Genomic DNA, 12315 nt, shown 5'->3' with positions numbered 1-12315 from the left:
ATCAAGAGTGGACCGTCGCACAACAAGTGACGTGCAGAACGTGTTCGCCATAATGATAATAAACCGTCAACACAAAGCCACAACAAAGTAATCACCAGTTGAGCTGTGCAACGTTTGTGGATAAGTATATAGCAAGCCTGCACATTTGGACGAATACCTTTGGATCCCAGCCCTTATAAAACTGCTGAAGAATTGAGCGAACAACGAGGTAAAGTTAGCATACAAGCTAACTAGCCAGGTTTACCTGTGCTGCTATAAGCTAATACCAGTAGGTAGTATGCACTGGTTGGTTCTCTCGGTCAAAATAAAACTATGGATATCAGCCGGGATGTACTCGTCATATCTCCTCAGTGTGGATTTACAGTGAATGGCATAATATGCAATTATAGTGTGTTCACTTTTAAAAGTGTCGCCAACGTGCTAAGTTGACTAGCCTTCCGCTTTAGCTCGTGTTGCTAGCCAAACACCGCAACAGGCAGCGTTTGTGTCGGTTCCGGTCCGCCCCGGAGAATATCAATAAGAACCGAAATACGGGACGTGGAAATTGTCGTCCTAAATCAGGATATAAAAAAGTTGCCGTGATATTATTTTCCCCAAACTAACGTGAAGCTGAATGAATGTTTCTTCGTCAGTTGTAGTCTCTTGAAAACACGGCTGTGTGACATTTGTGATGTGATGGTGCGGATCCACGGTTTAGCTCCATATTTCCTCAGTCACATTCCTGTGATGTGGCAGTCTTAGAAGAAATCGTAAACTAGCATCCGTGGTCGCCTGCTCTAACTCTGTTTTTTTTTCCAATATTAATTCATTTATTTAATGAATGAAGTGAGTAGTGACCAAGTGCCACTATCCTTGCAACGCTATGGCGTCGGCATCTGCCAGTGTGGACTCCAAGGCAGAGCTGACTGCTTTACTTGAACAGTGGGAGAGGGAACAGCAAGGTGGCACACAGGAGCTGGTCAACATCCTTACCAAGTTAGTATCTTTTTTTTAATTAAATCATGCTTTGTTATGTTATAAAGGGAGCAATTAAGGTAGCAAACCTTTTATCGCAATGTCACTTTCAGAATCTCGGAACTTGTTGAGAAGGAGACGGAAGAGTATCACAAAGCAGACCCAGACCCTTTCGATGACCGACATCCCGGTATGCAAAACATGCCAAACAAAAATACCGTCTCTGGACCTCTGGAGATTGTGTGTTTTTGACATTTCCCTCTTCGCCACTAGGGAGAGCTGATCCAGAATGTATGCTGGGGCACCTGCTCAAGATCCTCTTTAAGAATGATGATTTCATGAACACAGTAAGTATGGATTAACAGGAATTAGGGCCCTATTAGATATCCCTTTTCTCAGACTTATTTGTTCCCTGTAATTTTTCAGTTTAAAATTACGCTTTTTATCGATTTGAGCAACTCTTGTCACCGAAGACAGACGATTTAGTTCAGCAAGGCCTAATTCAAAGGTGTGTTACACATTAAATGCAAATATCTCTATAAATTCAACTATTTTCTCTGGCATCAAAGTTCAAATATGATTATGTTACAATCAAAAGATCTCAAACTCATTAAAAGTGACTCTATGGAGTGATGGTAAGTTAGAATTGTTTCTTTTTTGTTGGTGCCTGATACCCTGCCATCTGAGTATAGATCTATATACATGGATGTAAACGTTGAATTTTTTGTTGAACTACAATTTCCCTATTTATCTAGTCATTGATTGTTCAGAATAACAGTTAAGATAATTAAAAACTGTTTTGTTATAGTAATGGCTGTTTGATAATTTTAGTTTGTACAGGGGGTCCTCACTTCAGGTCGGGTTTACGTTCTAAGGGGTCTGCCGTTAAGCGATTTCTACTGTTTTACTGTACAGTATTTACATACGTATCGCCCATTTCTACTGTGCTATTTTCCCTTTCCTTTTTTTATAATGTTTATATTTGGATGCATATAAGCCAATTCTAAACGGGTACAATACGTACTCACTCACAACACCGATAACAGTGCATTCCGCGCATATTTTAGTATCGCAAAGCCCTTCGTAACTCTGAGTACGTCAGAATGCGGCGTGATGTAACTGCGCAGCATCTTGATTTAAATGCTCTCCTTTGACAGGTGCCTTTGATGTTGCATCGGTTACGGGAGCTCCAGGATAAGGATGCTGAGACCAAAAGGGAAATCAAACGCCCAAGCCCCAGGAAGACATTGAGTGAACCTTTGTTACCTTTGGATGAGGAGACAGTTGATGGGGCCTTTGAAGAGAAGCCCTTCACACCAGGCCGAAACGGCGCCGAAAAGGAGGAGACAGAGCAGGAGGACGATGGCGAAATTCCCCTCTCGACCATCGAGCCCGAAAATGAGCTTTCGTTCCGTTTAAACTCTCCACATAAGACCAGCAGCCGCGCAAACTCGGCCGCTAAAACCATGATGAAGCCCATGTCTGCCCCCGCTTCCCTGATATACCCAGGCTTGTCTGATGGTAACACTTACCTGAGACGGAGAGCAGAGAGGGACTCCCTGAGTGGCAGGACCTCAAAACCCAAACTGAATTTCTCTTTGCCAGAGCCAGAGAGGACTTTTAGCGAGCTGTCCAATAGCAGCTGGTCTGAGATGAGTCCATGGGTGATTGGCAACAACTATCATTTGTACCCTCTGACCGCAGAGATCGAACAGAGACTCATTCTACAATATCTCACTCCTCTTGGAGAATATCAGGAGGTTGGTAATTGCCGTCATCCCTCACAAGACGTAATATATTGTGTTGTGTTTCCATGGCGTTTTATCAAAGTAGACACGGACTCGAACGGCCACTAGTTGGCGTTTTGAATTCATACGGGTTATTATGTACAACGGCGGGACATGTTGACGTGTCATATCTGGCAGACGGCCATTTGTGTGGTTTTATAGTAAAGCGAATGGCAAAGGTTTTATTTGTTCTCTCTCTGCCCACAGCTCCTGGCGGTTTTCATGGAGATGGGAGCTCGTGAGTTGCTAATGCATTATATGGATCTGAAGCAGACCAATGATGTGCAGCTCACCTTTGAGGCTCTCAAGGTGAAACATTTCCTCGGCGCTTCATATCGAGACGTGGATCGGTGGTGCTAACCGCCAGGGTAAAACTTGTCACATATATCTGTATATTTCCTCCTCTTATAGTATCTCGCTTCCCTGCTGCTTCACAAGAAGTTTGCTGCGGAGTTTGTGGCACACGGAGGAGTTCAGAAGTTGCTGGAGATCCCGAGACCATCTATGGCTGCTACTGGAGTGTCCCTGTGCCTCTACTACCTTGCCTACAACCAGGATGCCATGGAAAGGGTACAGAGGCGTAATAAATGTAGTGACATATTCAAACCGGCGTTCCCGTTTTTAACAACACGACGTTGTAGTACAGAGATTTCTCCGTTGTCGGGCATGGCTGGATTCACATGATGGCGGTTTGAATGCTTGTAAGCAAGCAGTCATCTAAATTTGTTCAAAGTGATATAAATAAAAGTTGCATTACATTAAGCAAGAAATAATTGGAACATTAAAACCTATTGTCAAGAGCATTTGGTAGAGAGGGATTTATATGTAAGTGTCCTTCATACACTTGTACTGATGCAAAAATGTTGAAAAAAAAAATGATGTATCAAACAGAACAAACCCTTATATTGGCCCAAAAAGCTTCGGAGCGCTACTATATATTAGCTATCATTTGATATCTCTCATTATTTTGATACATAAACCCGTAGCTTCCGTTCATGTAACAATTAAGAGACAAGATGGCTTAGAAAAACACTTTGAATCCTGCTTTTATTGCTATCAAGGCATTCAGCGTTTCTTCTCTCTTCCAAAGGTGTGTATGTTGCCCCACACCGTCCTGTCAGATGTGGTTGGATACACACTGTGGCTGTTGGAATGCTCGCATGCGTCCGGCTGCTGCCACGCCACCATGTTCTTCTCCATTTCCTTTTCTTTCCGCGCTGTCCTGGAGCTTTTTGACAAGCAGGACGGGCTCCGACGTCTCGTCAATCTGGTAGGACGAGACACCGCAAACGCGATCATCTGTATATTTTTTCACTCGAAAAACACATCTGACTCAAACGCCGTGCTAATCAATCGCACGACTGCTTCCAGATCAGTACGCTAGAGATCCTGAACCTAGAAGACCAGGGAGCGCTGTTGAGCGATGACGAGATCTTCTCAAGCCGGCAGACTGCCAAACACACTTGCATGGCGCTGCGCAGGTATTTTGAGGCTCATCTGGCAATCAAGGTGGAGCAGGTCAAGCAATCCTTGCAGCGGACGGAAGGAGGCGCCCCCATTCACTCCCAGCCATACTACAAGGTATATAGAAGAGCCTCGCTTTAGTGGCAGTGAAAGAAACGCATTTGACCTTTTGTATCGATGATTTGTGTCCTGCCATGCCTCAGGCGGTCAGCTACAGCCGCGAGCAGGTTGTGGAAATGATGGAGTTTCTCAGAGTATGGCCCGCTCCGGCTTTACTGGGAACCAGCAGAGGTCTTTCACAAATTCTCCTGCGTCCAACTCCTTCTACAGCTCATTTCCATTGCTTGTGACTGGAGGACATACTACGGCAGGTAAGGACGGGACCGTAATTCTCTTCATAGTCCTTCACAATTTCACTGTCAATGTTTTAACACTTCTCTCCCAAAGATTGTGACTGAGAACAAGAAAAGTGGAAAACCTTTGAGAAGCAGCTACACCTTGCAAGACCTGTATGCAGAATGGTAACCTGAAGAGGCTATTTAAACACACGAGATTATTACCACACTGGGAACTAGCCATTATGAGCCACATTACAGTAACAATACCTATGGAATTGGTCAGTACCAAACAGTCAACATGCTGTGAAGGCAGGCTAACACTGATGCATAATATACATCTATTAGCTAACGTCCGATGTACTATTAGCCTGCCAAGCTAGTCCTTTACTTCGTATAGTATGTAATTAGCTTGGCGAGCAAATAGCGCAATGTTTGACCCAACGTGTTTCAGCTTGTTGTCGCAAAAATTGAGAGTCTGCAGAAACACATTTGATACAGAATCCACAAGAGTTATCATTCATTTACTAGGTATTTATTTGGTGTTTCGAGCCCACTTTACGGGGGTAAACGCTGCCAGCCGGCCATCAGCATTAGCATCAGCTTTTACTCCAACCACCTCATATCGCGATCATTTCAAACATTAAAATAGCCACTTTTCTCCGGAACATGAACACCAACCCTCTAAAATTGGTCATGTGTACGCGGATGGTAAAAATACAAGTTAAAACTCGCGGATTGCCATAGATTGTATCAACTCACCCGCCGATGTAAATCCAAAAGGGACTTCAGGGACGGCGGAAGGAAAGAAAAGGACTTCCGAGGGCGCCGCAATGGATTATGGGTAGTGTAGTACTGCTGCCTTGTCGGCAGCAGTACTACTAGCAATTTACAAACGCTAGCCAACGCAGCTTAACCTCATGTATAAACAGTCCAAAATCCATGACTGGACTCTTTTTACAGCACTAATGTATTCATTTGTTTTAAGTTACAATGAATAAAAAAAAAAAATCGCAAGCCGAGCGTTACGCCCACTTTTATACATAATTTACTTCCCTCGAGTGATGTTGTATTGCGTGCGTACTTCCTGATCTTTCTTTTTTCATAGACATTGTTAATAGTGAGTTATCGGAAAAATAAAACAAATTTGTGTGGCCACCGTGACCTTTGAACTGTCAGGCGTCTGGTTGGTGAGTCGGTGTGAGGAAAACGAAACTTATTGTGATCGAGGGTAACGATTTTTTTTTTTGCAACATTAAAAGGGGTCCCAAACTGCCTACAAACTCAGAGTAGTTTTTTCCTTTTCTTCTTTGGGTATCAGTCCAGTGCATCAACATGGCCAACCGTCCTATTTTGAGGTGAGGTTTATTTTATGTATCATAGAAACGTATCCTGAAACAAATGTAGTTGTGCCCACTGACTTTTTTTTTTAATTATTTCCGTTAAATCCAGCCCAAATTACGGGAATTACGGGATAGCGAATCCCGGCTATGTGCCGCAATCGGATGGAGGGTCCGGTAAGTGAAACGATCGCTCTCAAAAATAATATTAGGAGTGTGTGAATTTAAGAAGAACTGTGTGTTTACAAATCCGGATTTGTAAACTTTTCAACGCACGTCTCAACAGGGACGCGCACTTCCGCCCTGTGACGTCAAACGCAAATTGCAGTTACAACGCAGTTCAAGAACTGAGGTCGCGGCGGTGTTTTTTTTTTTTTTTTTTTTTTTTTTTGAAGTTCGATTGGATTCAGAGAAGTTGGGTTGCGAAAAAAAACTCAAAACAGAATTTTTAGAGAAGTGCTACTTAAACGGCCGCTCCTTGATAAGCTGTAAACGCCATCAGATCGTGTAGTAACAAAGAGGGGAGGTGAGTCTTGCTCTCTTTCTGCTGTCGTCTTGTAGTAACCTGTTTCAAGAATTCAAGTTGTTGACATTTAACAAGTAAATGAAAGTATGCATCGTTTATTTAGGTTTAATAAGTGGTTTTTCACAATTTATGCAATTCTATTTGACTGAACTGGTTCCTCTGGTTTTGTCACAGGTATGTTCGCCCCACCTGCTGATGATTCCCAAGGCCCGAGTGCTCCTCCAGCCAGCATGTTTGACAATATCCCTGGCTATGAGGGAACGGTGGCAGGTGGAGGTAAGTGTAAAGGTGTTGTGCTGACAGAAATGAAAATATATAAATCAAAGATTTGGTTGATGCTTCCACAAGAGGAAGAGGAAAAGATAAGCCCTTTATTTTGTTAAATTTAGTTCTACACAGCACAACACCCAAGGGATTTGCAAATTAGACCATCATGTATGAGCAGAGAAGTTTGGGGTTCAGCGTCTTGACGGTTCTCCAACAGTCCAAAAACCTGCAGGAGTTTTATTGAACATGCTAAAATCCAGATGTGTGAATGAGAGGGTGAATGGTTGTAACTGTCCAAATGACATGTGGATGAGTTTATCTACAGGGCTGTCTCAGAAAATTAGAATATTGTGATAAAGTTCTTTATCTTCTGTAATGCAATTACAAAAACAAAAATGTCATACATTCTGGATTCATTACAAATCAACTGAAATATTGCAAGCCTTTTATTATTTTGATATTGCTGATTATGGCTTACATCTTAAGAAAACTCAGAAATCCTATCTCAAAATATTAGAATATCATGAAAAAGTAATTTTTGCTTTTTAATTGCATTACAGAAGATAAAGAACTTTATCATCATGTTCTAATTTTCTGAGACAGTCCTGTATATACGGCCCTGTGGTCAGCCGGATAAGCTGTATAGATAATAAATAAACGATATCACAGTAATTTCCGCACTATTGACCGCACCTGAATATAAGCCGCACCGAATAGAAATAACTAAATATATGTGTACATATATAGGCCACATTTTCCTGTAAGCCACAGGTGTCCATGTTTCAACAGATATTTACACAGAAACTTTTTGTTTTTTCTTTTAATTAAATACGTACGGGTAAGACCCACAAATACATACTCAAAATGCTTTTTTTCTGAACGGTCCCTGTAACACGGCCGATGACAAAGATTAATAATTAATAACACAAGGAAAAGTCCATCCATCCATTTTCTACCGCCGCTATCTTGGTTTTCCTCCTGCACACCAAAAGTCGTCTTAGGACAGCCTCAGAATTTCACAGTACTTTCATTAGTCTGATGCGATGAGGCTAAGTGTTTTAGCGGCATGAAGCTCATTAGTTCCAAAAAAAATCTATAAATTAGTCACATCATTGTTTAAGCCGCATTGTTTCACACTCAAAAAGTGAGAAAAAAAAGCAGGAATTCGGAATTCTCGTCCTCACACTTTTCATCAACCATTTCTCCCTGTCAAGCAGTTAGGGTTAGACGAATCTATCATGGCTACAATGTACCAAAATAAAAAAAAGTCAATACACATTTTTAAGCAAGAAACTGCTAATTTAGTTAACTGGTATCACACACAGGATGCTTGTCAACAGTTTTCACTGGACTGACCTGCCGTTGACATCATCATTGGAGAGATGGGAAAACAAAGATTTAACATTTGCACCTGTGTGCGATGAGATGTTTCTCATCTTCCTCAGTGCAGTGTACCGTAGAGAATTGTGTTACTTCCTCCTCGTGTTTTCACACATCCTCACTTCTGTCTGAGAACTTCAGCTGTCTTGCTTCTGCGGTGCTTTTGCAAACTAATAGCTTCAACATCATATTAGCGCATAGTGACTTACTGTCAAACAGCCTCTGCAGCTGCTCCAACTCAGCTGTGTGTCATAAAGACACAGAGAGATGCCGCTGCTCGTGATGCAAGAAAGGCCCGTTCTGACATCACAGCGGTCACCAACCTCCCTTGCTGTGAAGCAACTTCACATCCCGAGTCTAGGATATTTATATGATGGTACTTAATACATTCTTGCTTCGCAGTTTTATATCCTCTCCCTTTCTTCTCCAACTCTCTGAAAGCTAACCCCCCCCCCCCCCGAAGCGCTGTAACATCGATGTCCCAAATGAAACAATAAAATACTATTGTGTGAAAAAAAATCATTCCAAGTTATCTAGAACAATATACACTGCTCAAAAAAAATAAAGGGAATACTTAAAAAACACATCCTAGATCTAAATGAATGAAATATTCTTATGAAATACTTTGCTCTTTACACAGTTGAATGTGCTGACAACAAAATCAAACAAAAATGATCAATGGAAATCAATTGTATCAACCCATGGAGGTCTGGATTAGGAATCACACTCAAAATTAAAGTGTAAAAACAAACTCCAGGCTGATCCAACTTTGATGTAATGTCCTTAAAACAAGTCAAAATGAATCTGTGTTGCTTCCTGAGTGGACACTATGATTTCACAGAAGTGGGATTGACTTGGAGTTACATTGTGTTGTTCAAGTGTTCCCTTTATTTTTTTGAGCAGTATATAAATGCATAATCAGACATAGATGTCTCATCAATGTTTACTGCTACTCTTCATTAAAATGTGGCTCATCTTGTGTATGATTATAATGACTCCAGCATAATAAGTTACATGCTGTTTGCAGATGCAGTGAACATTTTTTTCCATGATTCTGATTAAAACTCAAGCAACAGGAAAATAAATATGTAGACTTTCCTCTTATTATAATTATTCATATAATCATATTCAAAAAAGTATTTGTTTTCGTTTGAGGAAAATATAGAAAAGCAGAATGTCGAGTTTCTTAATTTTGTAATGTAATAATAAGGTAATTAGCATATCTGCCGCATTTCTGTCCTCTCCTGCTGCTAATCCACAGTTACTTTCCCTGCCTCACAAGATTATGGCGTGTTTACAAACGAGACATTTCCTTCTCATGATAATAAAGCTAAACATGTACTATAGGTGGATTTCATCCCCCTCCGATTCCTGCTCACCCTCTTCCTGGGCCTGAAGCAAGACCTGAGCAGCCACATTGGAAGTAAGGTGTCAAACTTTTTCATCACTTTTGCTTATTGACATCGAGGGGGAAAAAAATTCAAATCAATGTCAGCTCAGTGTCTCTGGAGTTTTCACTTCCTCTTAAATCTCATAACACGCACAATGTTCCTCCTCCACCTCTTGCAGTATTCCATCCATTACTGAAGATACGGCCCGTGATGCATTTGCCCTGTTTGCCTCCAGCAAGTGCTGCTACAGCAAAGCGCCGGCAAAGGATGGCGTCATCACAAACATGGAGGCTTTTAATACATACAGGGTAAGCAGGAGTCTCTGTGTTCAGAACAAAGTTGAACATTTGCTAGAATTTGACGGTAAAATAACGTTGTTGATCCTGATTCCGCACCACTCCTGATTTAGTACCGCTTGGAAACCTTCACTGAGTCAAGATCTACTGAGTGGCATCACGAGCCATACAATGGTAACAGTTTCGTTCATGCTTTCGTCATTCCAAGGATACACATACAACAATTTGGGAAACATTGTTGAAACCTTCAAGTGAAATAGTGGCGGAAATGCATAATCCTCTGCACAAAACACAGATCAAGACTGCCTTTTGTAAGAAAAGAGTAAGAATTTAAATTCAGAAAGTATTTTAACGCAGACATGAAACGATCATTAGAAAAGTTGGTTTGTTTCTTGATTCATACACTAAATGTCTCAGTCTTCAACATTAGTCAGTGTATTGTTTGCTCCGTAACAGGCCAGCCAATAGATGCCTACATCCAACCACCTCCAGGACCTTGGGATATTCACGCTAAAGCCCCAAATTTCTTTGTGGATGGTAAGCAACTCATGAAGGTCCCCTACACTTCATCCATGAAGGTAAATTACGCCAATATTGCACGATTGCATTAAACATAGTTTGAGAAGTGTGTTTGTTGGTTTATTTTTTATGAGAATGATTCCATCTGCAGCCTTGCCACGTTTGTGTGGGGATGGGGAGAAAACCCTGCAAAGACTGTGCTGGAGCTGGCAATGTGAGTCATTTCCACCAGCTACTTTCAAAGGGAAGGACCTCAGACCTCTGGCAAGAGTATTTAATTGTGCTTTTCCTTTTGCTGCTGTCAGAAACTTTGCTGGGCATGCAATGGATCTGGTTTTCGCCATGGAGGTGAGCGATGCCATCACTGCTTTGGCAGAGGGAGGGAAAAGTAAGCTTTTGCCATTCAATCCAAACTTTTTTTAATGTCTGATAGTAAGTTCAGTTTCTAAATAGTTGTGCTAATACCTTCCCTCAAAATATCTGACTGTCATTTTCACAATATTGTGTTAGTTGCAGCCACTGTCAGGGGCAAGGATCCAGGCAATGTGACGCATGCAATGGACGACAGCAGCTCCTGGTCTACATCAACCTCACTGTCAAATGGTGTCTTTATTTCTTTAGTTGAAGTCAGTCCAAAAGGATGATCAGTGTGACCACCAGGGCTCCAAGATTAAACTTTTTTTTTCTATTTTTTTCTTTTTCATGCGTATCCTCTTAGGACTAATAATGTGGACTCTTATGTCGTGGAACAATCTAGTGGACTCCGTGTGGATAACCTAAGCAAAGTGTCCGGCAAGGAACTTTTCAGAGACTCTCAATACATGGTAACATTTTGTTTTTGCATAATTGTAAATAAGCCAAACACTATCTGAGTCGTCAACCAATAAATATACAGTGACAATTATTCAACAATTTGGCAAAAAAATGATTCATGATTATTTCAGTTGGTTGACACAATTATGTCTTGATTAATTCTGTATTTTATATTATGTTTTCTACAATCACTGGATGCAGTGAAGACCTCTGAAGGTATTTTCTTGTCGCCTTGAACAGGTATACCCTGTGATGGGTTTTCCAGATCCTGCAGTGGCTCAGGCTGCACAGCGCCTGGTCAGTGAGCATCAGGGCAAGTACTCCCAGACATCACGCATTTTACAACAGGTAAAAGTCTTTTTTTGTACTGGATTGTTCTTCTTTCTTAATATTTTGCTATATTTTACTTATAGATATCCAGTTTCTTTCCAGGACCACAATGTGCAGGGACATTTCTGTCTTGAGTCTTTGACATAGATTTGAATATTTGGGGGCATTGCTGTACTGCAGTAGAAACTCCATCCAGTCAAATTTTGTTGAAAAGAGTTGGTTAAAATCTAGATTGATGAACATCACTGCTGGCAGTGCATTGATTTCAATTCCTGTGACAGACTGATGTCTTCTGGACAGCACTTTGGGTCACTGTCTTGCATTGCCTTTATTGAAAATATGTTTTTCTTTTCATGTCTCCCATGTCTCCAGCGCCAGACAATAGAGCTGATACCCGTCACCAAGGTGACCTATTCGTGGAAAGGGAAATCCTATATTTACTTTGTTTATGGAAATGAGTTTAAAGTTAATGCAGACAACTACCCAGCCAAATGTTGCTGCACAGTCATGTAATTGAAGGTGTTGGAATTTAATGAAATTGCACAAATCATTAAAAGGGATTTGGCTTTTTGTGGCAACATATTAAACTGTATTTTGTTACAAGATGCCACTCATGGAAGCCTGTGTCAACAGCATTGCATATTAACATGTTACACATTAAAAAAACATGTAATCTGAATTTTGGTGATGTACAAAACCAGTTTTTATCTCCACTTATCTGTTAACCGGGCCTCATATGTACATTTGTCTCTGACATGTATTTTTTAATTTTCATATGTAAGTGTAAGACTTCAGATTAAAATGAATTGTCTTGCAAAAAAAAAGAATATTCTGTGATTTGAATCATAGTTCTTCTTTTGGTTTTTGCTGTGATTTCAGTCTTTGTTGAATATATTTCGAAATGTTATTCCAC

General features: G+C 40.9%; 2 protein-coding genes across 4 annotated transcripts; both read left to right on the top strand.

Moving 5' to 3' along the window:
- Positions 1-6: 6 nt before the first annotated feature.
- LOC147214493 (DDB1- and CUL4-associated factor 1-like) lies at positions 7-4580 on the top strand. Its single transcript, XM_086141124.1, has 11 exons — positions 7-208; positions 827-975; positions 1068-1144; positions 1228-1301; positions 2112-2714; positions 2949-3050; positions 3153-3311; positions 3832-4026; positions 4113-4322; positions 4409-4459; positions 4536-4580. The coding sequence occupies exons 2-11, from the start codon at positions 863-865 to the stop codon at positions 4578-4580; spliced, it is 1629 nt and encodes a 542-aa protein (XP_085997250.1). The 5' UTR covers positions 7-208; positions 827-862.
- Positions 4015-12226, top strand: LOC147214492 (protein SSUH2 homolog). 3 transcript variants are annotated; one of them, XM_086141977.1, is made up of 15 exons: positions 4414-4576; positions 4653-4726; positions 5862-5898; positions 5993-6057; positions 6581-6682; positions 9401-9476; positions 9623-9752; positions 9854-9914; positions 10197-10318; positions 10411-10473; positions 10565-10647; positions 10770-10862; positions 10978-11083; positions 11313-11420; positions 11775-12226. In XM_086141977.1, the coding sequence occupies exons 2-15, from the start codon at positions 4717-4719 to the stop codon at positions 11913-11915; spliced, it is 1197 nt and encodes a 398-aa protein (XP_085998103.1). In that variant the 5' UTR covers positions 4414-4576; positions 4653-4716; the 3' UTR covers positions 11916-12226. The 3 variants fall into 3 exon arrangements, with proteins under 3 accessions (XP_085998104.1, XP_085998103.1, XP_085998105.1); XM_086141978.1 differs by having other exon boundaries at positions 4015-5771; XM_086141979.1 differs by lacking the exons at positions 4414-4576; positions 4653-4726; positions 5862-5898; positions 5993-6057 and adding an exon at positions 6098-6406.
- Positions 12227-12315: the final 89 nt, after the last annotated feature.

This window comes from Fistularia commersonii, chromosome 34 (genome assembly GCF_037954325.1).
Source record: "Fistularia commersonii isolate RoL2024-O1a breed Wild chromosome 34, RoL_Fcom_v1.0, whole genome shotgun sequence".
NCBI classification, from domain to species: Eukaryota; Metazoa; Chordata; class Actinopteri; order Syngnathiformes; family Fistulariidae; genus Fistularia; species Fistularia commersonii.
This window is presented reverse-complemented; position numbering and strand designations above follow the sequence as displayed.